The following is a 22,987-nucleotide window of genomic DNA, read 5'->3' on the forward strand; positions in this document are numbered from 1 at the left end:
TGCTTGCCGATGAACGAACGTGTAGACTTGTCCGGAGTCCCAACACCCAATCCGCCCAATGCTGTAGGCAGACATATACAAGAACATAGGAAGGTCGCTCGCCATGTATTCATAAAGCCCGGAAGAGAAGCCGGACAAGTTACACAAGCACGCATTCACATACATTCATTCAACACACGCCGGATATAGCCTACTAAAAGCATGACTGATCACGGAAGGCACATGTCTAACTGTCGGCCAGAAAAGGGCAGCATTCACGACATCCCTTTTCACAAATAACTACAAACTACGCCGCTTGTGTACATTCGACGCCCTGTAAAAACACAGACAAATATGAAATGGAACAAGCACGCACACACACACAGACACCGTACTATTTTGTACAATTAACTATTTGTACAACTGCAAACCAATGGTCTGATCCGAATAGTTTGGTCCAATACGATCGGCAGCGCATTGACAGCCCCCGATGACAGCACTTCATTATTGGTCCCTAATCCCTATGCTGACGAACCCAGCCCGCGGGGCCATCGAATGACGAAGGAGTCCACATCTATGATCTAACCAATGCATCGTTTCACTCTTCGTCAACTTAGACCAAATGTAGCATTTGAGTACCTATCAGCCAGGCAGAAAATACCTGGGCAGACGCGAGACGTTTCAAGGATCCCAATTTAGACAGGTAGCGTTCGCTACCAACTTTCTCCTCCAAACCCAGCCGCGTCACGCCGAACCCCTGACACCCACCCCTCCGACCTGCTAGCTGGCCTGTGACCCTGCCGGCCTCAGCATCATATCCTGGAACAGCAGGCCCAGGTCGATGTGGGAGTAGTTGCTGAGACGGATGGCGGCGTCGGCCTCCGAGCTCAGAGTGTGATAGGCCGCCTCCAGAGCGGCAAAGTCAGGCGTTCGCCGCACGACCTCTGTGGACAAGCGGGGGAGGGAGTTACATTGTGTAATGTGTATTGGTGCTTTAGGTAGCACCGACCGCCATTTTACACCAATGGAAATTAGCTGACTTCATTAGGGGGCTGAATGGATTATGGAAAGGAACAAAATGAGGCGTCAGCAACTTCACCAGTCATCAGACGTGAGCAAAGAAGTTAAATTTAGGCACATGCAAAAGACATTCTGCGAGTTATGATAATCAAACGACAATATCAATTAAGTACTGAATCCACTTACGTTTCTGGTTGGGGTCTAGGCTGTCGAGCGCCTTCTTGAGGTCGAAGATGTGCTGGTAGTAGCAGAGCTGGTTGTACAGCGACCGATCATCGTACTGGGGGTGATACGACGGCAGGTGAGCGCAGGGAACACGGTACGTTCAACACTTCAGAGCGATGGAATACATACTCATCGACGCGGCTAAACCCGACGACAGTGTTAGATCGAGAAGAAGTGAGTAGTCCACTCCACGTTCTGTCTGAATTACCAGGCCGAACAAGTTATCTTCGGTCATATGTCCGACGTACCACAAGGTCCACAAACGACCAAAAAGTTAAAGTGAGCTTTACGAACAGCGATGAGAAACTTTAGACCGTAACGGACTAAATGATATGACTTGACTAGGACTTGAAGAGTCGTGTCATAAACATTCGCCATCACCTCAGACAGCGGTTTTCGAGTGCATACGCCATCAAGCACTGACCTTTGGGATGAGCACGGCCTTGTGGCAGAGGTCACACGTGGGGAATCCCCGCTCGAAGCGAAACGGTATGCGCCTCGTCTCGTGCGGACAGCCCGGGTCCTCGCAGTACAGCACACCCTGTCGGAGGGAGAAAGAGAACTTCAGTTATACGGTGCACACCTCTCGGAAAACAAAAACTTTTGGAATTCACTCAGCCGATTCGTACTGCCACGAAAAGAATCACAATTCAAAATGTGCGACGGATCATCTCGAACGCGACGCACCTGCCAAACCAGTACCAAACAAGGTCCCATTTTTAAGCGGGGACTCACCTGGAGATACTGTCTGACGGCGTTCCTGATCTCCAGCCGCAGCTTGTTGACGATCAGCGGTAGATAATCCACCGGCACCGCTTTACACTCCTCATTATCACACTGGGCCATTCGCAGCTTGTGCGCGCCATCTGTGAACACGCTGGCGAACTTCTGCTGCTGGCGGCAGCCGACGCAGGGCAGCAGCAGCGGCTGGCAGCCGGCGAACCGCTGTGCCTCGGAGACCCCGGTCAGGCCCTGGTGGGAGTCGGGCCCGGTGTCCTGGCGGGCCGCCTGCTGACGAAACTTGGACGGGTCCAGGCCTGTCGACGAGGAACGGCGAGGATTAGTCAGAGATGGAGGCCACAAGGTGGACGATTGTTGAGGCGAACCTCAGTGGGCAAATTTCTACGGGCTCAGCCCCGGTGACTCTCTAGGGTGCCAGTGCCCACACCAATATCTCCCACTAATCCCTATCATCCTCCCGGCTCTGCAATGGTCTCAGTGGACCAAAAGGGCCTAACCCAACAAAACAAACAAAAACAAACCCCTCGCGCAGCCCTCACCGAGCGCCTGGGCGAGTCTGGCGGCGTCGGTTCCCTCCAGCGGCTCCACCAGTCGGCTGACCACCGGGTGGACCTGGCCAGAGAGGTAGTACTCGACGTCCGGCGTCAGCTGGCCCTGGCTCTCCGCCACCTCATCCACTGAGTAGGCGCGCTGCATCGGGTCCAGGCCGCTGTTGTCCTGTCGGGGAGAGAGAGCGGTAAAGTGGTGATTAGAGAAGCCTGAGGCGGGATAGAAGGGTGCAGCGGCGATTAATAACGGCGAGGCGGACGGAAGGTTTGGTAGAATGAGATATAACACTCAGCACTAACACAACCACACCCAGCCTGGTTTACATCACCACATAAATACACGGGAACTCAACACCCACATGCTTACAGGACATCCAGACACAGGTCGACATTCACGAACCTTCCACGCCTATTCCACGCGGCCAGTGGTCCCTCACCTTACAGATGATGTATTGAACGGTGTCACCGCGTCTCAGCTTCTTCCCGCCCCGCGAGTTGACCCTCAGGGCGACGTTCACGTGCGCCTGGCCCTTTTTGTCGGCGTACTCCTCTGGGTTCTTCTTCAGCTGAGGACGGACGAGGAGACCGGTTAGCGAGACCGGCGGGGGTGAAGGGGACGGTTAGTAGGCATAACAGTCATGGCTGGTATCTAGGTAATTTATAGCAGAACAGTCTTCGTACAACATACGATTATCCTGATTTTACGAATTACACGCCAATTAAAGTGGAATATTCAGAAGAGGTTTGTGTTAAGCAAGTAGAATGTAAGTAAAATGGTCAACTGGAGGAGCCGCACATAGGACGGTACCGAGTCACGTTACCGAGGTCCGAGCATCACTTCCACCCAGCCCCCGCTGCGGCTCAGTAACACGCTGTCATGTCCCCAGCTGTACGGCATCGTCTGCGTCAGGCTCACCTCCTTGGTAATGGCGAGCTCGGCCAGCGGCACCTGGCCCTGCTCCAGACGCTGCCGCACCGTCTCCAGATGGGTGTGTATCCGCTCCAACTTCTCGTCATGGTTCAGCGCAGAGAATATCTGGTCGATCACGTAACTGGCGACGGGGAGAGAGATCAATGTGGTCAAACTAGGTAGCTTTTAAAGGATATCGACAACGGAAAAGACGCTCAAGACGATAAACCAAGACGATAAACAAGTTTTGTCGGAATCGATGCAGATCACAACCGAAAGGTAGACATTTTGATTACGGAGCGAGCGAAGCGAGCGGAGTCTTTCCTTGATAAACGGAAATTTCTGAGTATGAGCGGCCGGCCGGCCGTGCGGACGCTTTTGCGAGGCTTATATCTCAGCAACCACTTGACCGATTTACACGCGGTAATTTTTGTAGGGTAGCTTCATTCCTTCTACCAAGTATTGGACTATTCCCGATGCATGTGGGTGACCCCTTATGCACGTGCCACGTGCAAAACGAAGAGGTGACAGTTTTGTAATTGTTGCAATATCTCGGTAACTACTCGGCCGATTGCGCTGAAAGTTGGCATGTAGGTAGGCACCCACTAGGCACTGCATATCCATGTGCCAGAGTTGGGGTGCTGCTGCACGTGCGCACGTGCAGGGGTCGTTTCCAGATCTCGAGAACGGCTGGACCGATGGCGCTCAAATTTGGTACACGGTTAGGGACCAGTTAGTAGGGTGCCGTGCACAAGTCAGTTGGGACCCATTTTGCACGTGCGCACGTGCAGGGTGCCGCTTCCAGATCTCGAGAACGGCTGGGCCGATGGTGCTCAAATTTGGCACATCGGTAGAGACCGGTTAGTAAGGTGCCGTGCACAAGTCAGTTGGAGGTACCCCCCTCGAAATTTCGCACGTGCAAGGCCCACCCTCTCGCTCGCTCCGTTAGTCGCCCCCAAAGGCGTTATACTGGTAAAGTAAAAAACGAAGCTAGTAAACTAGGCAGGTCGAATGTCAAAACATCGGTTAAATATTAGGACAGTGTTATGAGGATCGGCTTGTTCCATGAATTCAGATAAAAAAGTGCACACAACGAATTACAGCTAACAGCGCGGTCACTTAAGGTCACTAAACAAGTGACTCGATTGAGATGTCTGCAAATAAAGCAAATCACGAGCCCCATCCACGAACGCAACGACTCCCGTATCACATCCATGTCACGATGAGCCGGCACTGACGTCCCTTATCAATACACTCATTCCCGCGGCTCGTCTACTCACGTGCCGCAGTTGGCCGACAGCTGACTCCAGTCTCGGCGCACGATATCCAGACCCTTCAGCTCCCGGGTGTACTGGATGACGCCATCGGAGCCGCGACTGGCCGCCACGGCCGCGTACTTTTTCTTCTTGAGCAGAAGCATGTAGCGGTACAGCCCGTCCACATCCAGCTCCAGCAGCTTGTACAGCTTGTTCACCTCACGCTTGATCTGAAGGGGTGTGAGGGCAGATGTCAGAAGCGAATATAATCCTGATGGGCATTCATGGGACTCCAGGTAATAAAAGCGTCATGAAAGAAACATGAGGTGATATTCAGATGTCACTAGTATCTGAGGTACCGCGTAGGTCTTATCGCTAGCAATAATATTCACACTGCTCTTCTGATTTATAATAATTCTAAAGAAGTTTCACAGCATAGCGATGGAAATAAATGAAAATAATACTGAAAACATACCAAGCATTACAGAGGTAAGCCGCGACTCTGGTTGTTAATTAGCGCGGCATGCTCCAGTCCTACATTTATCCGACTCTCTTCTGCCAGACCTCTGACCTCCCGTCCTTTCTCACCTCCTTTCCGAGCTCCATGACCTGGTCGTAGTTGAGCTGGCGCGAGTTGATCATGATGGAGTCGGTGTCTCCGTACACCACCTCCAGGTCCATCCGCTCCACCAGCGACTTGGTCTGCATCAGGATGTCGCGACCCTTGGCTGTGTGGAGGTCGAAGGGGTCAATGCGGGGGTAAGGGTAGGTCCCGGTCCACCAGCGACTTGGTCTGCATCATGATGTCGCGACCCTTGGCTGTGTGGAGAGAGAAGGGGTCAATGCGGGGGTAAGGGTAGGTCCCGCTCCACCAGCGACTTGGTCTGCATCAGGATGTCGCGCCCCTTGGCTGTGAGGAGGGAGAACAGGGTCAACACATGGGTACTTGGTCTGCATCAGGATGTCGCGGCCCTTGGCTGTGAGAAGCGGAGAGCGCGGTCAACGCGGGGGTAAGAGTAGGTTCCCGTCCACCAGCGACTTGGTCTGCATCAGGATGTCGCGGCCCTTGGCTGCGGGGAGGGAGAACAGGGTCAACACAGGGTACTTGGTCTGCATCAGGATGTCGTGTCCCTTGGCTGTAAGAACGGAGAGTGGCGTCAGGGCAGGGGCAATGGGGACGGCCGGGGAGGGTACGGGGTGAACGCGGATGGACTAGGTAGGACGGCAACTCCACATTGTGCCGTCGCTCAGAGAAGAAATGATAGCAACCAGCAGCAGACAGGCGAAGGAAACGTTAAATTATAATTTTCAGCCATCGAAAAATCTACAAACATACCGAATTTTTTTGAAGCAAGAATATCCGCACTTAGTGCAAAACAATCAGAAACACGTCTTCATTTCACGACAAAAGTTTATGCGACGAATTTGGTTCAGAAATGGGCGCTTGTTATGCAGTAGCTGACGCAATAATGTGCGTCGTGAGTCGAGCGTTTACCTGTGATGAGGGCGGCCAGATGTTTGGCGTAGAACCGGGAAGAGTCGAATCCCAGACATCCGTACATGCTGTTGGCGGTCAGCTTGAGGGCCTTTTGGCGCACGTCAAGCTGCAAATAGGCAGTGACGGAAATGGGATGTCAATGTCGGGTAACGAACAAGGGGGCGCTGAGATACCCTCTGATTTCAGCTGGAGACGGGAAAGAGATGTCAGATACAGACAGGCGAGACATGCCGACTTTTCAAGTGCGCTTGCTGAGTTAATTTGGAGCTTGAGCTTGTTGAGCGCCTTTGAAGTGATGTCCTCTGATTTCAATTTCGCGCTTTGACCAAACTGACCCAAGACCCAAGAGCAAGAGCAAAAGCAAGGCCACTCAAGCTATAAAATGTGTTGATGCGCATCGATAGTAAAAAAATAAATACACCCGTGATGCACATACAGCATTTATGTTCACAAGATACAAAACTTCCCACATAAATTCACGAGTCTCGGCATTCGGCACACACCTGCATCATCTCCTCGGGACTGGTGTTTTCGGCCTTCATCAGTTGCTTGACGGCGCGCCGTCGGTCCACGAGCTTCTTGATCTCCATGGGCAGCACTCCGGTCTCCAGGTCGTCGGCGGGCATCTCCAGCGACACCTCGTCGTCCTCGTCCTGCCGTCATATGACAGGTGACGTCACACAACGGCGGTGACTTCATAGAATGGTGGTAACGTCACACGGGTAGAGCAAAGATGTGGGCACAATAATACAGGCAACCACTCCGGGACGACAGACCGCTCACCTCCTGCTTGGTGGGCGCCAGCCGCGGCAGCGTCGTGAAGCAAATGTTGTACTCCTGGATGATGCTGGGGTAGAGCGAGTTGAAGTCCATCAGCAGGATGTAGCGGTCGTAGAAGCCCTTCTTGGGGTCGAGCACCAGGCCGCCTCCGTACTTGGGCTTCCTGCGTCCCTTGGAGTCGGCGGTGGTGGTCTCCGCCGCGTCCTCCTCACCCGGGGCCGGCTCGACGGCGCGAGCGAACTGACGGCACACGGCGCGCATAGTTAACTCACCGGACAAACGCTTTTATCCAGAAATTGGTCGTTGAAACCAAACCAGGTGTTTCTATTCTGACAGTCGCGACTTGAATGAATCACACAATGAATGCCTGGTTATTTGGCTAGAATATCAACAGTGAAGATGAAATAGAGAAAACTACGTTTGTGGAACAATCTTGGGATGCCTTTTGTGAGATTTCCCTAGATCAAATGCAACTCTAATGTAATTTGTGCATGCAATACATGACGACAAGACAGCAGCCAGCCGAAGTTCCAGAACCTCTGCGCTACCTTCACCACCGCTCGCCGTCCCCCGCGGCTCGTCTCACCTTCCTCTTGCCGTACTGTTTGTCGGGCACGATGTAGCCGCGCTCGGTGAAGGCGTGCAGCAGCAGGAACTCGTTCCGCTCGGCCCGGCCGCCCAGCAGGGTGCGAGACATGAGGTTACCGGCCAGACACGTGATCTGGGGGGAAGGGGGGGGGGGAGGGGTCAGCGGAGTGAGATGTTATCCGGGAAACGAGCTTTGGCATGCCAGTTAAGTTATGTTTGGAGATGAGGCGTTATTGACCGAGTTGACTTTTATGACGCCAATCTCTGGCGTATGCCGGTTTTCAGCACGCCTTTATGACGCCAATCTCTGGCGTATGCCGGTTTTCAGCAAATGAACACGCCGACAAAATATGACGTAAAAACGCAATCACATCCCTTTACAAACTTTCAAGAGCTGAGGAGAGCTGAGTACTTAAGACTTTAAGCTTCAATATTCAGCGCAGCGGATCCTGACCTGCAGTGCGAGGGGCAGCGCGTTGAGCTCCGCCAGCACTCGCACGGCGTTGTGCGCCTCCTGCATGGTCATCGTCACCAGGTCCAGGATCGGTCGCGAGCCCGTGAACATGCCCGACACCTTGTCCTGTGACAGGTCCACGATCTCGGCGTCCGGCAGACGCAGAACCTGCGGGACAGACGGGGGGAGGGGGAGACGGACGTCATAGCGGTAATGTCGGCGTATAATAAGCTATGAGTGAGCAAAGCAGAGAAACAGACTAGTCAGTGCAGTCTTATGATTCGAATCAGACACAAAGAATACACCAAATATCAACTGATTATTTTAGTTATTCTTAGACAATAATGTCAACGTCATTAATAAAACGCATGTAACGATTATCGACAGTCATGGCGTCAACGATCGTGAATACCATAACGGATAATTAACTTCGCCTTTTTTCTTGAAGAACTTCGGCTGAAGAGTATAAATCAAAAGCGTTGAATAAACCGAGAAGGTACAAACTAGACTGTACTCCTACAGCCAGCCGTCCGGTGCCGTACCGTTCTGCACAGTTCAGGCAGGTCGTAGCTCTTCTGTCTGGTCAGCTCCTTGGCCGATAGGAAGGTGTCGCACAGCAACCGGCCGCACATGGCACTCCGGCGTACAGAGTCGTCCGAGAATTTCTGCAGACGGAGGTCACGGGCGGTCAGCAAGTGAAAAGACTCAGACGAGACCCTGGGGTCGAAACGACATTTTTAAAAGTGACCTCAGCACACATAAGGAATAGGGGAAAATATGCGTCAATGCTCCGAAAACTGTTCACATCGTGAATAACTATGACCAATAGAAAAATAAAATATTCAACGAGTTACAGAATAACGGCGGGCAATAGATGACTACGGTCTTCTACTAGCCCGCATATTAGCAAATAAATAATAATGCATACAACCTGCACCTACCCCTCCCCAGTCCAGCGGCCCCCTCTGGCACCGTCCTTTGCGACTGACCGTTCTGAAGAGGACGTCGCCGGAGCGCCGGAGCCGCCCCATGTGCGCCCACTGGCCGACCTTCAGCAGCCGACACCGACTCAGCAGCACGTCCAAGTCGAAGCCGTACACGTTGTGACCCACCACGATGTCCGGGTCCAGCTTGTTCATCTGAAAAACGCAGCGGGGTGGGGGTTTGAAGGAAAAGGTAGAAATGAAACTGCCAAACCAAATAGAAGCGCGATTTATTAATGGTCTGATTGTAGTCCGTTATGATGCAATGCTCTAATCAATTACCTTGGCGAGGAAGAACGAGATGAGCGCCTTTTCGTTGACGCATTTTCTGACAGTCGTTGCGGTATATCCCGTCAGCTGCCGGTCAATGTCGTATGGCCAGGCCGCGTCTGCCGGCTTCGTTAGCGCTGTGGGGGAGAGAACCAGTGACATGAGGCGGCAGCACCCTTATCAGTGGCTTTGGTGAACGCAGACACCCTTGTTTATTACCGACAGAACGATCTGACGGGACCGCACCTAACGATCAATATTGCATACTTATCAGCAGCAATCGATCATTTGATACCCATCGATATAAAGGATTTGACAGCGGTGGGATTCGAACCCACGCCCTTTCGGACTGGTGCCTAAAACCAGCGCCTTAGACCACTCGGCCACGCTGCCACGGAAACACCACTGGAGCCGAGCTCTGGAAGGCAGAAGGCTGCAAAGGCTCCTTATTCGCAACTCAAGGCACGCCCCTCGATCATTCACCAGCTCGAAAACCGACGAACGCCTCCCCGGTCACCCCAACCTAACCCTCCTCTCCGCGTCTCCCTTCTCGCGATAAGACACCCACCACAAAAATGCTGCTGGAAGAGGGGTGTCGGCGCGGCGGCGTCCAGTCGGAACTCCTTATGCACCAGACAGGAGACGAGCACCAGCTCGCTCTGATGGGTACGCGAGTTCACCACGGTACGTGTGGCCAGTGTGAGCACGGTGAGCGGCGGCGGAGGCGCCGTGGTGGCCGACACCAGGCCCGGCTGCGGCAGGGTGGCCGCCGCCTGTCGTGCGGAGAGGTGACGGGTGTCAGCGGGTAAACATCGAGATGGCCTAAAAAGTGTCAGTGCGTGAGTCAAAGGTCAAAGGCCAGTGTGTGGTGATTATGCTATCACTGACAGTAAAGTGTTCAACAACCTACACATTACATGACCTCAATGACATACACACCTCACCGTTCCGTGCTTCTGTCCTCAGGATACTGAAATCCTTCTCCTCCACGCCGCGACCCCCCTCCGGGCTGGACAGGCAACTTTATCTCATGCGGGCTGCTCCCTTGGAGCGGCACCGCTGCTCCCGAGGGAGCGCACCCCGTAGCCGGGTGCAGTGAGTGCCTTGGGGCTGGGTGGCCTGTCCTCTGGACGGGCTCAGCCCCGGCGACTCACTAGGGTGCCTGCCCAGACCAATGTCTCCCCCTATATCCTATCATCCTCCCGGCTCTGAAATGGTCTCATTGGACCGAAAGGGCCTAACCCAACAAAACAAACAAACAAACAAACAAACAAACATACACACTTGAAGTTCAGTTAAAGTTCGACTATAACTGCCGCGAAAGACACTCGACGCATCGCAAGAATTACTGTCCCGTGTCTCACACTAAAACATTTCACAGTATGGTTTCACAAGCCGACACAATTACAGAACAAAGTCTCAATCAGTGATTAAAAAAGAACGCTCCGACCTCCCGAGCAGCGAAGACTTACCTCGATGGTGCAGAAACTGAGCTTCTGCTGGGGTATGGCCGGGTTCTTGACCTCGAGCCAGCAGGGTCCTTTGACCTTGTTGCCGATGAGGAAGGCCTCCAGGGTGCTCGTGTTGGCACCGAACACGTGACTGAAGGTCTCACCCTCCAGGTTCTGAGGCAGCGCCTGGTACTGCGACTGAAACGGAGAGAAACGAAACGATGTGAAATTAATTCTAATCTTCCTTTACATCACAGAAACAATCATTGTAAGCTGCACTCTCATCGTTTCAAACTTTCTATCAGCACTTAAGTATTTGGCGAAGGATGAAATCGTAAAGAAATATTACGTACAAGACGTGTACTTAGCTAGCGTACGCTTCGTGGACATTTTACATCGTCAATTCAAAACAAGTTATCAGACCAGCGGAAAATATGTCTGAACCAGACAGTGACTCGCTGAAAACTGCTTTCAGTGCACACATCCCCGCACGCCCATCCCAAACCCCAACTCACAGAATACATAACCTCCAGGTAGTCGGCCTGATTGGGCACCTCGAACTTCTCGAACGCGTAGCTCTTGGTGGAGACTTTGGAGCGGAACTCTGCGATCTTGAAGCGGCTGGCGATCTTGTTGTTGAACTCCTCGTAGACGTCCTTCATGGTGATCTCGTCTCCCTCCTCGCCAGTGCGCGGGTTCAGTCGCTGGCCGGCGGACATTTGATGCGTTAAAAACATTTACAATGCGTATCGATAGAAATTAGCAGGCAGTCTGATATTGCGTAGGTGGGAGATTAGATAACAGCTCAACGTCTTAAATCATAGTCTCATTGTCCTTTACGCTGTTATGGTGAAATGGGTTTTAAGGACGCCTCGGCAAAAAAGGCCATTCGACCATCTGCGCCGTTACCAACCACTCACCCGTTTTCTCGGCAGGAGGAACACCCGTCGGGGCACGTTTGAGATGCGCACGCAGCAGGACACGTAGGCTGAGGCCGATTGTACCCAGACCCGACCGAACAGGTACACAACGCTGTTCGTGGATGCGTTATCGCAGTACGCGTCCAGCCAGAAGAACCTCAACACCTGAATGGGGAGATACGGTGCGGGTCAGGTCACCCACGAAAAGACTTCGAACGGTCAATAATGAACGTTTGGTTCTCAAATCTTTAAATGTGACATGTTCGGCAATACGGCGTTGGCGAGCATGTGATGATATTAACAAAATGTCAGGGCTACCAACCGATCATCATGAAAATCAAAAGCAAAGAAATATGAACAAATGACACTGACTATATTGACATCAATCAAACGCCTCAAACAACCACTACCATCACTCGCGCTCCACTGTTCAAAGTCCCTTGCTCCCCACCTGATCTCCATTGGCGTTCGTGGTGAGCGGCAGGGATGACGCGTCTACCACGGTATCGGTGGAAGGAGGCGGATCCACGCACAGCTGGGTGGTTCGCTGCCACTCAGAGGTCACGTCCGCCGCCGGCTCACTGAGGCAGAGGTCAATGCGGGTCACGGCAGGTCACATAAGGTCAGACATTCGGGCTACGTCAGGCGCGTGGGTTATCGGTGGACAGCAACTAATGGCTGTCTAAAACAACTCACAACAATGTTTGATTGGAGTTGCCTTGGTAATAAGAAACTTTGGAGCGTCCAATGAGCTACCCGATCAACACATTCAAAGCTGTGTGACCACGCGTACGGAATAATATAACGATAACTCGCTAGACTCACGTTTTCACTGGTTTGACCTCGGCGACGGCGGGGACGGCTACGTCTTCCTCCAGATCACCGTCCGGCAGATCCATGCTCTCGAACATTGAGTCGTCATCCTGGATCAGGGCCTCGGCCGCCTCCCGTTCCGCGTGCTGTGAGTCACAGATCGATACGTGATCGCTAGAGCTGGTGGGGAGGCGCAGCTTCCCCTCATCACTACCTCATTGTATCCTTACGTAGATGAAATATAGCACAGAGTTAAAGCTGCCATGTTTATGCACATAATTAGGTTCTACAGTAGGACTACAGCTGTTGTTGACAGGCGAATCAGAAATGAAGGTGCGCTCTCACTTGACACTATAAAATCTAGAGACAATAACGCTGCCTACAGCTTTCACGATTATAGTTTTTTTAAGTTACATTAACGACAAAATAAGGCAATCGTTTCGCTCGGCCGCCGAGCAGTGACGCCCACCATTCAATACAACGGTGTTCCGTACCTTGTCATCAGGCTCTTGAGTCGCAGGGAATTCCTCAATCAGCTGTGAAGCCGGGTCGCTGTTCTCCTTCTTAATTGGCTGCAAAACGTCAAAAAAAAGATAATCAAACCGTTGGACTAGCTGCAGGTAACAATACGCCCTCAAATCACGCTGCTTAAGGCCTTAAGGGCCGGTTTCTTTACATTGCAGTCGGGTAAAGAGACAAAATTACCACCACCCAATACACATCGATTTGTCTGATTGAGCCCGTACACATGAAAACTGAAGTCTGTGTCGATTTTTCGAATCAGCTCGAATCACCTACCGATTCTGTAAGGGCTCGTCTTTCGAACCTGTACTGATCCGTCAGTATCATTCGAAGCTTCAAGCTATCCACATTATTAGCATCCCTACCCACCCGTCCGTTGACCCTGGGCCGCTCCGTTCTCGCTACGGTCGATGTGCGCGCGACAGGCGTCGTCTTCAGCTGAGTCAGCGAATCCCGGGACGCAGACGGCGTCAGCGGCTTCTTCGCTCTGAAACGAGGAGACATCAGGCAAGGAATAAATATTACAAAAGGTAGTGCCAGATTAGACATAAACGGTGAAGTGTAATTGCTGTGGTGAGCAAACAGCCAAAATTTTGATCTTTATTTTTCACCAAATCCATCTCTGGCGACTAGGTAAACTTACAGGGCCGCTGCGCCGGGGACCGGTTTGCGTTTGAGCGTCGGGCCCTTGGCGGCGATGGCCGGCGACGCCTTGATGTCCTGCAGGATGTTCTGCAGATCGGTATCCTCTTCAAGCTTGACGTCTTTGCGCGGCTGGAATGGCAGGAATGGTATACGTGAGAGCTGCAACCGCACACTTATCGAAATCAATGACGACCGATGCTGCTATTGATGTAATAAATATGTCTTCAGCAATTATCGATTAGCTAACAAGACCTTTATAAGCTACCTCAACTTTATCGATATAAGCAACTACGCGACATAGCGGAGACCGTTCACGATGGACATACCTTTTTGCCTGGCATGTTGAGCAGCATGTCCCTGATGTTGCTCTTCTTGGGCTGCGACGGATCTCGTACGCGGCTGTTGGACTTTCTCTTGGCCCTGCTGGCTCCGCTGCTGCTACCGTCGTCCACGATGTCGTCATCGAATATCTCCCGGCCGTCTTCGACGTACCCGTCGCCGCCACCTGATCAAGCATATTCATCACTCAGCAGTCACCAGACGCGACGGCCGACGCACACCTCTTGTTTGTTTGTTTATTGGGGCATTGGGACGCACCGACTACAAGGTCATTTTGCGTCCAACAACACACACCCCTGGTATAGCTGGTATGCACCTACCTAGCAACCACAATCTACAAGCTATCGTCCGCCCACAATTCCACAATCAGTCCATCATCAGCAATCAACCACCTACACTGATCCACTAGCTATACAAATCCACGAACCATCGTCCACAATCCAGTCGTCCTCGAGCCGCTCCTGGACGCGCCGCGAGTACTCGCTCTCGTCGACGACGTCGTACACCCGGTCGTCGTCCGTGACTTCGTACTTGTTCTTCTGACCACTGCGGATCTTGTCCAGGGCGGCAGTGCGTCCCGTGTTTTCACGGCGAGAGCGACGCGAACGGCCCGCCGCGAGGCCCACGTCTGCGAGAGGGACAGATGAAGCAGGGATGTAAGAAAATTGTGTGGATTAGTGCAGGGTCCAATACTCTCTAGGCATGTAATTGTGAATTGCCTAAATGGTTGTGGGATGGCAAATAGCTGGTATGCATTACCCTGCTTTAAAAAGCTGGTAATGCATACCAGACTAAAAAGTAGAAACAATGAGACAGTAACAAGGAAAAGTGTTTAAAGTGAGATAGCAGAGAAGCTAAGCAGCGTGTTTCAAAGGATACAGCTTTTAAAAATAGAAAATGGAGCAGTTACCAATAGCTTAACAAGTAGCACAGAAAGTAGCTGTTTGAAAAAGAATTATAGTGGTGGGCGCAACACTCACCCACCAATTTAGTGCAAAACAGTGGGACATAATCTTTGGATGCTCTACTACCTAAGTTAGGGCATATCAAATATTTTGTCCCTTCTTCATTCATACACCGTGGTGCTATCCTAAATTTACCTGATGTCTTCTATGAGACTTTGGTCCAAAGAGGACTATCTACTCTCCTTGCAGTCTAGAGACATGATACTGGGCATCAGGTGATGGGCTAACAAAACAATGATGTTCACTATGTGAATACTATTCACTATTGTACTATTGGTCTTAAGAGAAGGGCCCAAGCGACCTGTATACTTGCTGCGGTGAATACCCTTACCCTCGCCACAGCTCAGCTCGGGCCGAGTGCACCCCTCTTCCCACCCAGCTCCACCCCCACTCGAGTTGTGATGAGGGTGAGGGTATTCTTTCATGGCATCCGAACCTCCTAGGTTGTCTGGGCCCTTATCTTGAGACCAATAGTACAATGAAAGAATATTGCAAACTGGCTGAGCCCCTCAGTGCTAAAACATTTTGTCATAAATGTCATGCTCGCAGACTGATTTGGCAGGAGCCTGGGCCCTGTTCGGTCGCTGTTTTTAGATCAGCGTGCTGTCAGTTTTCCCATATAAGGAAGTTATTGCTGGTGCTTCTTAGCCTCTCATTGGTCTAACAAATAGACCACTTGAATTTGACCAATGAGGAGCCAAGAAGTAGCAGCATGCTTGCAGCCTGCTGATAAATAAACAGGGGGTGAACAGAGCTCAGGAGTCTGTACGTGTCAGGCTTTGCAGCACGCCACAATGAAACAGATCAATCTATTGATAGATAGGTCAGCAAACAAAGCGAGACAAGGTTGATAAGATATGAAGGTCACCATGGCACCTATCATGCTAAAGCAAATAGGGATGCATACAGTCATTTGTAATGTTATTATAATCAAATGACATTATGACCACTGGGACTGGTTCAACTTTCATCACATGCATTACAATATGCAAATACACAAAATAAGATGAATAAATCTTACCATCAGAGTCTGCCATTTCAGTGAGCCTTAAATGGCAGATAATCTTATTTTGTTTACCAGCTCCTCACTCCCTTTTATTGAAAAAACAAGCGATTTTCCAATGGCGATTTTCAATCATCCCAAGAATCATCCACTGGCCCCAGTGTTTGGCGCCAAATACAGGTTAATAAAAAAGTATTCCATATGAAGTTTACTTCAGTCGATGAAAGTTTCCCTTCATTTTTAATTGTCTCACATTCTTCACATATGTCTACAAACAAGAACTTACTGTTCAGATCAAACAACATTTCCTTGGTTGCCTAGCAACTCACAAAAAGATCTTCAGTAGCCAGGCAATTTGCTATTACTGAGCGTAGCGTCTTCGAAAATGAACACAGAAGTATAAGGAACGTTTTCCTTTGTGAGTACCAATGGGTGCTTGCGGCAGGGTATATTGCTTGCGGTGCTTGCATATAGGTGCTTGGGGTGCTTGTCAACTAGTAGCAACAATTGCTCGTAACACTGCTTCCTGTTGATTGTAGTTACCTATAATTTGGAATTACGTTCACCGTGATTCCCCGTTAGTGTTATAGCTCACCATTGCTAGTTGTTGTCTTTTAGTCCGTGCCAAGGTGCTGAGGTCATGCTTCTTTAGCTCGACCTGTTTGTTTTTTTGCTAGGTAAGTTCTCATCTCAGCATCCCATTATTACCAATATACCAGATGTCGACATCTTCCTGTTATTCATTACTCTGCATCTCGCGTGGTGTATCATACTATCATGGCACTGCACTGCGCGCAGCAGCAATTGAGTTTCCCCATGAAAACATCAACTCAACTTGGGTGCTTGCAACACCGAAGTGTCCAGCAGAATTCGTCTCAACTGCTGCAACAATACAGCAGAGCACTGCAGCGTTGGGCCATGAAGCACCACCTTGATAACTATTTTCATATTAGCATGTCACAGTTTTTTCTGAACCTGCTAAGCTCTAATCTGATCTAATGGTTCAAGTTGCTTTCATGACATCTAACATGGATATTAAAGGAAAAGGGCCACCTTCGTGAAATATGAAGATATCGTTGTTTTTCATTTTGACATTATTATTTTTCATTTTCTTTTTAAAACTGGTGCCAGAAGTGCACAATTCGCGAAAAAGTATTTAAAACTATTTAACATATTGGTACTATGTTGATACTCTCTACGGCACCTACTGTATGATGGCATAGCGATGACGTCACACTCAAGCCAATCAGCGTTCAGAAGACAGACTCGTCGGATTGTGTCAGATAAGCTGATTGGTTAAAGCTGAGCTGGTTGGAGCTGATTGGTAAAAAACCAAAGCCTCGCCGCGGGTGACTGTATTGTCGGATAAGAACGCATTCCTGGGATAAGGACGCATTCCTGGCGTATTTTCTTTTAAAATTGCCGATAACTACGAATGGAGGCCGAAATCGGCCGTAAGGAGGAAGACAGATAGGTTTTCGGACACGGGCTACAAGATGGCTATCTCAGTTTCAATCCCCATGTTAAAGGTGGCCCTTTTCCTTTAAGAACAATAAAAATTGCTCTTCAACCAAGCCTAACAAAACTCACCATCTTAACCAAACTAGACCAACTTCTTCCACTTACCAAACAATGACAGTCTCTGTGTCATATTTCTTTGTACAAATCGTATCTATCATTTCTTCTTTTTGTAAATTTCCATCTCCACATTTTTTATATTGCATTGATTTGTCTGATATTTCTTTATGGCACAATGTGGTTGTTCATTTCTTAGTAGGGAGGTCTAGGGAGAGGAACTTTGTCACTTCCTTAGCTCCACAAATTGTCATCCTCAGTTATGGTTTGCTTGATATGATTGTTTTATTTTTCTTAAAACATTCCTGTGCACAGATGAAATTTTGGTATGCATATGTCTTTGTCAACTATTTTACATTTTTCATCAGGATTATTTATTCAATAAGTGGATGATGCTGCTGTTGTTAAATTTTCCATCTTATTTCCAGTGGCAGAGCAGGATTAATGTTTAGTTTCTACTGACACTTTTGGCACAATATTTTCATTAATAATGTCATGAATAGTATTTTCAGACTGTCTTGCCTGTCTTCCAGTGGTCGTCATGGCAGGGCGCCACTCGCGGAAGAGTGACTCGGACTCAGACTCTAGTCAGTCACCGTCTCCGAAGCACTCCGGCTCGTCACGACGCACCGCCGGTCGGTCTCGCCACTCCTCTGCCAGCTCTGGTTCAGACTCTGACTCTGACTCCTCTGGTGACCGGCGGCCGACGGAGCGGCGACGAGACGGCGACTCGGCCAAGCGAGGATCGTCGCGACGTTCGCGCTCGCCGGTCCGTCGTGATCGACGCAGTCTCTCCCGTGACCGGCACGCCAAGCACGGCGACAAGGATCGGTCGCGTCGGCACGGCGATGACCGTGATTCGCGACGGTCGGACTCCCATCGCCGAGAGAACGGTAGTGATCGGAAGGATAGGGAGGAACGTGGTGATAGGAGGGACCGCGATGATCGAAAGGAGCGGAGTGATCGACACGAGCGTGATCGTGGGGACCGCAAAGATCGCGAACGTGATCGTAGTGGCAAATATGATCGTGAGGACCGGAAAGATCGAAGTGATCGGAAGGACCGGGGTGAGCGTGAAAACCGGAAAGATCGCAGTGAGAGAGATGATAAGAAAGAACGGAGTGAGCGAGATGATAGAAAAGATCGGCGTGAACGGGACGATCGGAAAAACCGACACGATCGCAGCGATCGCAAAGACCGCGGTGACCGTAATGGGCACGAACGCAGTGACCGAGCTGACCGCGAGGTCAGGTCACGTGAGGTGAACGGTGAGCACGCCAAGCGCGGCCACCGCAGCGCGTCTCGCGAGGGGGGCAGTCGGACTTCACACCGGCGGAGTCGGTCTCGCGAGCGGGACCGATCGCCGCACCGCCGCGAGGGGACCGTCCCGAAGCACGGGTCACACCACCGGCAGTCCAGTCCCCCGGCTGACGGCGACACCAAGCGGCGGTCAGGCGAGGCGAAACATTCGATCAACGACGACAGGTGGCAGCACCGTTCGCCGTCGCCGCAGCAGCCGGGCGAGTGGAGCTGGGGCCCGCGGGTGCAGCCGGACCGCCGCCGGCCGCCGCCGCCCGCAGACTTCTTCTCTGAGAGGCGCGAGCAGAGGATACGAATCAGCGAGCGGGGAGTGCCCGAGGCCTGGGGCCGCTCCCCGCCCCGGGAGGAGGCCGAGATAGAGTGAGTGATGCCAACGTGCGGACGATAAGTGGGACACAAGTATAATATTCATGCCTCAGTTGTATAGAAAATCTGATACACTTTAGAGCTAAGGTTTTCCTTGCATATTGAAGGGCTGTATAGACCTCAAAAGAGGTTCTTAGGCGGTTTCAGTGGAAGCCTATTTATTCCAAAACGAATGAACTTGAACGAATAACGAACGAATCTGATATGTGAACTGTGCGTAGTTTAGTTAGTTGAGCATCTCTACCAGCTCGTATTCTTTGGCCGTTTACGCATCTCGCGAGGTATTGTCTTAGGAGCTGATTCGTTAAGCGTTTCCTGAACAGATCATTTCACTGTCGACATGGTTTCCTTTCAGCTCGGATCTAAATAGTCCGAAGCCGGAGCCGGAGTCAGGTTCATCTGACGAAGAGGCGGAAAAGGTGAAGAAAAAGAAGGCGAAGAAGGAGAAGAAAGCTAAGAAAGACAAGAAGAAGAAGAAGAAGCGAAAGAAGAAAAAGAAGAAGGCCTCGTCCTCGTCCTCTAGTGAATCAGAGATAGAGGAGGGCCAATGGGTAGAGATAGGAGGTAAGTTTGCGACCCGCTCTTGTGCAAACATGATGACCATACTCAGTCTTTGGTCTAAGCTTCGTTCAATGAATGGTGTTCCCCCGTTACACAATCAAACTAGTGTCTGAGTGCAGTTGATTTTATCTTTGGTGATTGTTCGACAATTTCTGTCCAGCTTCTCAACTCCGACCCGCCTATAGCTATAAACCTGACCCATGTCTTCCTCCAGCGTCGGTATCCGGCACCGGAGAGGGCGCGTCGGCGGGTGTCGATGATGATGCGTTCGGACCCATGCCCAAGGAGAAGGTGCAGCTGTCCAAGAAGGAGATGGGACAGGCCCTGCTGCCTGGAGAAGGTACGACTCGGTGGAGCTTGCGATGCTCGAAATCTGGCGATTACGCTCGTGATGCGGGACATAAATTCAACGTCTTGTTTGCATCTCAATATCTATTAAACGTAAACTGGCCGAGGTGCCAGATGCCAACACCTTTATAAATGTGCTGCGAAATTCTGCAGGCACCTTTCTTCAATCTTTACATTAAATTTTTTCAACGAGCATGTTGTCTCGAAGGTTTGTTTTCATTGGGCACTATCCCGGACAAAATTATTTTCGTTCGACCGCGCCCACCGTTTCCTGAATCTCCCACCTGTACTTATATTTCGTGTGCTGTGACTGACGGGGCGGCGTTTCGCGGCGCAGGTGCGGCCATGGCGGCGTTCGTGGCCGAGGGTAAGCGCATCCCGCGCCGAGGAGAGATCGGCCTGACCAGCGAGGAGATCGCCTCCTTCGAGGCCAAGGGATACGTCATGAGCGGCAGCAGGTTCGTGACATCGAAAGGAGCGTGCATGGTTTGCGAGGGGAGAATGACAGGCTTCTGAGAGAAGGTTTGGAGATATTTGTGTCTTTTCAGCTAATAGACGACATTCCTTCTAATGCCCAGGGCTCTTCCTTCGTTTCTTCAGTCGATTCAAAATGTTGTTATATAAACGGCAAACAAAATCCCCTTGTTCTTAAGAAGGTCTTGTTAATGACGCGGTTATCAGTGAGGCTTTCGTGATTCATTTCAAGGGCTTTGTGCCAAGCTTTGCAATCGCCTGATTACATCATTCAGGCACACGATGCTAGAATGTCGTTGCTGTTTATTGTCGGGCTGCCTTTGTTTCACAAAAGACGTTGCTTATGACCAATCCATATTACCGGATTAGATGGGTGCAATTATACCAAAAGGTAATAGACATTTGAGTTGTCTTGTGTTGCGGGCATAAACTACTGAAATGTATTACATATTTGATATTTCAAACATGTCAGAAATATTTATTGTTCGTGGTCCGAAGATTGTAATCAACGAAAAGACTTATTCCAAACCAAATATTACGTATTTTAGGCCAAAGACAGGCGGTATCTTTGCGCCGCGACAGAGCCCGCGGCATTGTTGACGTCCTTACTCATGCGTAACCCCGGAAGCCGGCCGCAGCGCGCCGCTATCTGGCGCACAAGTGTGCTGTCGGTGTTGCACGGCGGTCGTTTTTCCTCCGTGTCACCTGGTACACACGTGAGCCCTGCGCTTTGTTGTGGCACCCCGCCGGCGCCGGCCGCACCTCAAGGTCGGTCTGGCTGGGTGACTCGCCTCACGCCTGCCCCCTGAGCGGAAGAACTATGAGTCAGGATGGCACGCGGCGGGGAGCTGGGGTTCGCGTGCACTGTGTGTAGTTCGGTTAGAGATTGTGCGGAGCGTAACTGGTTTGAACAGTGGGTGGCTGTTATGGTGCTTGCAGCTGGTGGTTGATAGATTACGGGGCACTGTGGTGTATTTGTTGTACACCTTGCGTTCTTCCTGCAGATAACTGTATCTGCTGCGTGTAACTATGTCCGGTGCTTGGTGCTGGTTCGGTGACTGCAGGTCTCAATGCAGGTCGTCATGTGGATGAATGTACTTCGAAGTAGCTGCTATGTTAGCATTTGTGCGTGTTGTTTCTTGTGCCCTGGTTATGTGATAAGCGTGACTGGCGGTGACTGATGAGTGGAGTTTATGAATCACAAATGTGTGAATGTGCCTCGCAGTAGCGTGAGCTGTTTCCTCACGCCGTCAGTCACCAGCTCAAGTTGTTCAACACCGCCCGCTCCGACGCATCATGTTTGCCGTGCCACCAAACCAACCTGTCGTGGTGACCAGCACGTCGCCAATGTAACAGCTGGTGCACTGAGCTCCAACCTCGCTTCTTTTCAGACATCGTCGCATGGAGGCTGTGCGCATGCGTAAGGAGAACCAGATCTACTCGGCCGACGAGAAGCGTGCGCTACAAATGTTCAATAAGGAGGAGAGACAGAAGCGCGAGAACAAAATCCTAGGTCAGTTCAAGGAGATGATCAGTAATAAGCTGCAGAAAAAGTAGCAGCCGACGCGGTCGACCCGCCGGGTTAATGTGTGGTTCACGCCTATCTGCGCCATAATGAAGATGCAGTCGACAGTGTGACGGGTTTTTGTTGTCTCGGCGCCTGTGTGTACCCAGTGCGCGGCTGTCTTGTGAGACCGGTCGCTCTGGCGCGCGCCGTGTGATGGTGAATGTGGGGTACCAGGGGCGCCCTCTGTTGTGTCAGCGTCCGGCGGCCGCGGCAGGGTCGTCGCGCCGTGCGCCACCCATGGTAGCGATTTTAGCTACCAGTGTGCTCCGCTGCAGTGGTGCTGCATGGTGAGCTGAGGATTGTTTTTAGAGTCGCCAGATGTGCTGAGAACTCTCGGCCGATCTCGTGAGGACGTGACGTCATTATTTGACGTCGCCAATGAAATGTGACCGGTGTGGTGAGGGACGTGTAGGTATGGATTTTATCCGTCACAACCGGCACTAATACAAACCTTCACACCAGTGGTGACTGTCGTTCAGAGGTATCCGTGATGACTGATGATTTTATCTCGGATTTTAGTATGAACAGAGCGGAACTGTTAACGGTGTCAACTGGTCCCATTATGTATCATCTCTTCCATTCTGTTCCCAACCACCCCAATTAGATACCGGCGTAGCAGTGACAGTGCTACCAGCTTGCGGTTCCTCGTTCACAGATAAAACTAACGACTTTCTCCTGAGATAAGACCCGACAGAAAGCACCAGTAGATGGGAATAAGACGAGGATTACGCCAGTAAAAACCAGTGCCCAGTTTTACAGTTGTCCAGGTGCATATTCACATGGCCAAATGTTGATCATAGCTGAAACCTGTCATCCGGCCGTGCATGGTCGCGAGTGAGGTGGCTTTGTTGTTTAATTTGTGTGTC

The 22,987-nt window shown here is 51.0% G+C and overlaps 2 protein-coding genes and 1 non-coding gene across 5 annotated transcripts; 1 reads left to right on the forward strand and 2 right to left on the reverse strand.

The window, feature by feature from the left end:
• Nucleotides 1-88: 88 nt before the first annotated feature.
• LOC122371218 (DNA polymerase alpha catalytic subunit-like) lies at nt 89-16,104 on the reverse strand. Its single transcript, XM_043347366.1, has 29 exons — nt 15,929-16,104; nt 14,370-14,570; nt 13,930-14,108; nt 13,602-13,732; nt 13,328-13,445; nt 12,931-13,008; nt 12,449-12,582; nt 12,075-12,204; nt 11,624-11,788; nt 11,219-11,407; nt 10,725-10,901; nt 9,821-10,025; nt 9,265-9,389; nt 8,989-9,138; nt 8,542-8,664; nt 8,000-8,167; nt 7,544-7,678; nt 6,961-7,197; nt 6,681-6,830; nt 6,175-6,283; nt 5,268-5,407; nt 4,704-4,909; nt 3,430-3,565; nt 2,951-3,079; nt 2,505-2,682; nt 1,960-2,261; nt 1,649-1,765; nt 1,186-1,279; nt 89-923 (listed from the first exon to the last, which is right to left on the reverse strand). Exons 1-29 carry the CDS (start codon nt 15,942-15,944, stop codon nt 760-762), a joined length of 4,386 nt encoding a protein of 1,461 aa, XP_043203301.1. The 5' UTR covers nt 15,945-16,104; the 3' UTR covers nt 89-759.
• Nucleotides 9,566-9,645, reverse strand: Trnal-uag. Its single transcript has one exon. It is a non-coding gene; the product is annotated as a tRNA-Leu (tRNA).
• A 54-nt stretch (nt 16,105-16,158) lies between the features above and the next one.
• LOC122371219 (NKAP family protein CG6066-like) lies at nt 16,159-22,582 on the forward strand. 3 transcript variants are annotated; one of them, XM_043347370.1, is made up of 7 exons: nt 16,378-16,587; nt 18,019-18,552; nt 18,721-19,165; nt 19,527-19,735; nt 19,947-20,072; nt 20,418-20,538; nt 21,946-22,582. In XM_043347370.1, the coding sequence occupies exons 2-7, from the start codon at nt 18,027-18,029 to the stop codon at nt 22,109-22,111; spliced, it is 1,593 nt and encodes a 530-aa protein (XP_043203305.1). In that variant the 5' UTR covers nt 16,378-16,587; nt 18,019-18,026; the 3' UTR covers nt 22,112-22,582. The 3 variants fall into 3 exon arrangements, with proteins under 3 accessions (XP_043203303.1, XP_043203302.1, XP_043203305.1); XM_043347368.1 differs by lacking the exon at nt 16,378-16,587 and adding an exon at nt 16,159-16,328 and having other exon boundaries at nt 18,019-19,165; XM_043347367.1 differs by having other exon boundaries at nt 16,329-16,587; nt 18,019-19,165.
• The last annotated feature ends 405 nt before the right edge of the window (nt 22,583-22,987 follow it).

Source organism: Amphibalanus amphitrite, unplaced genomic scaffold (genome assembly GCF_019059575.1).
Source record: "Amphibalanus amphitrite isolate SeventyFive unplaced genomic scaffold, NRLGWU_Aamphi_draft 001216F_arrow, whole genome shotgun sequence".
Lineage (NCBI taxonomy): Eukaryota > Metazoa > Arthropoda > Thecostraca > Balanomorpha > Balanidae > Amphibalanus > Amphibalanus amphitrite.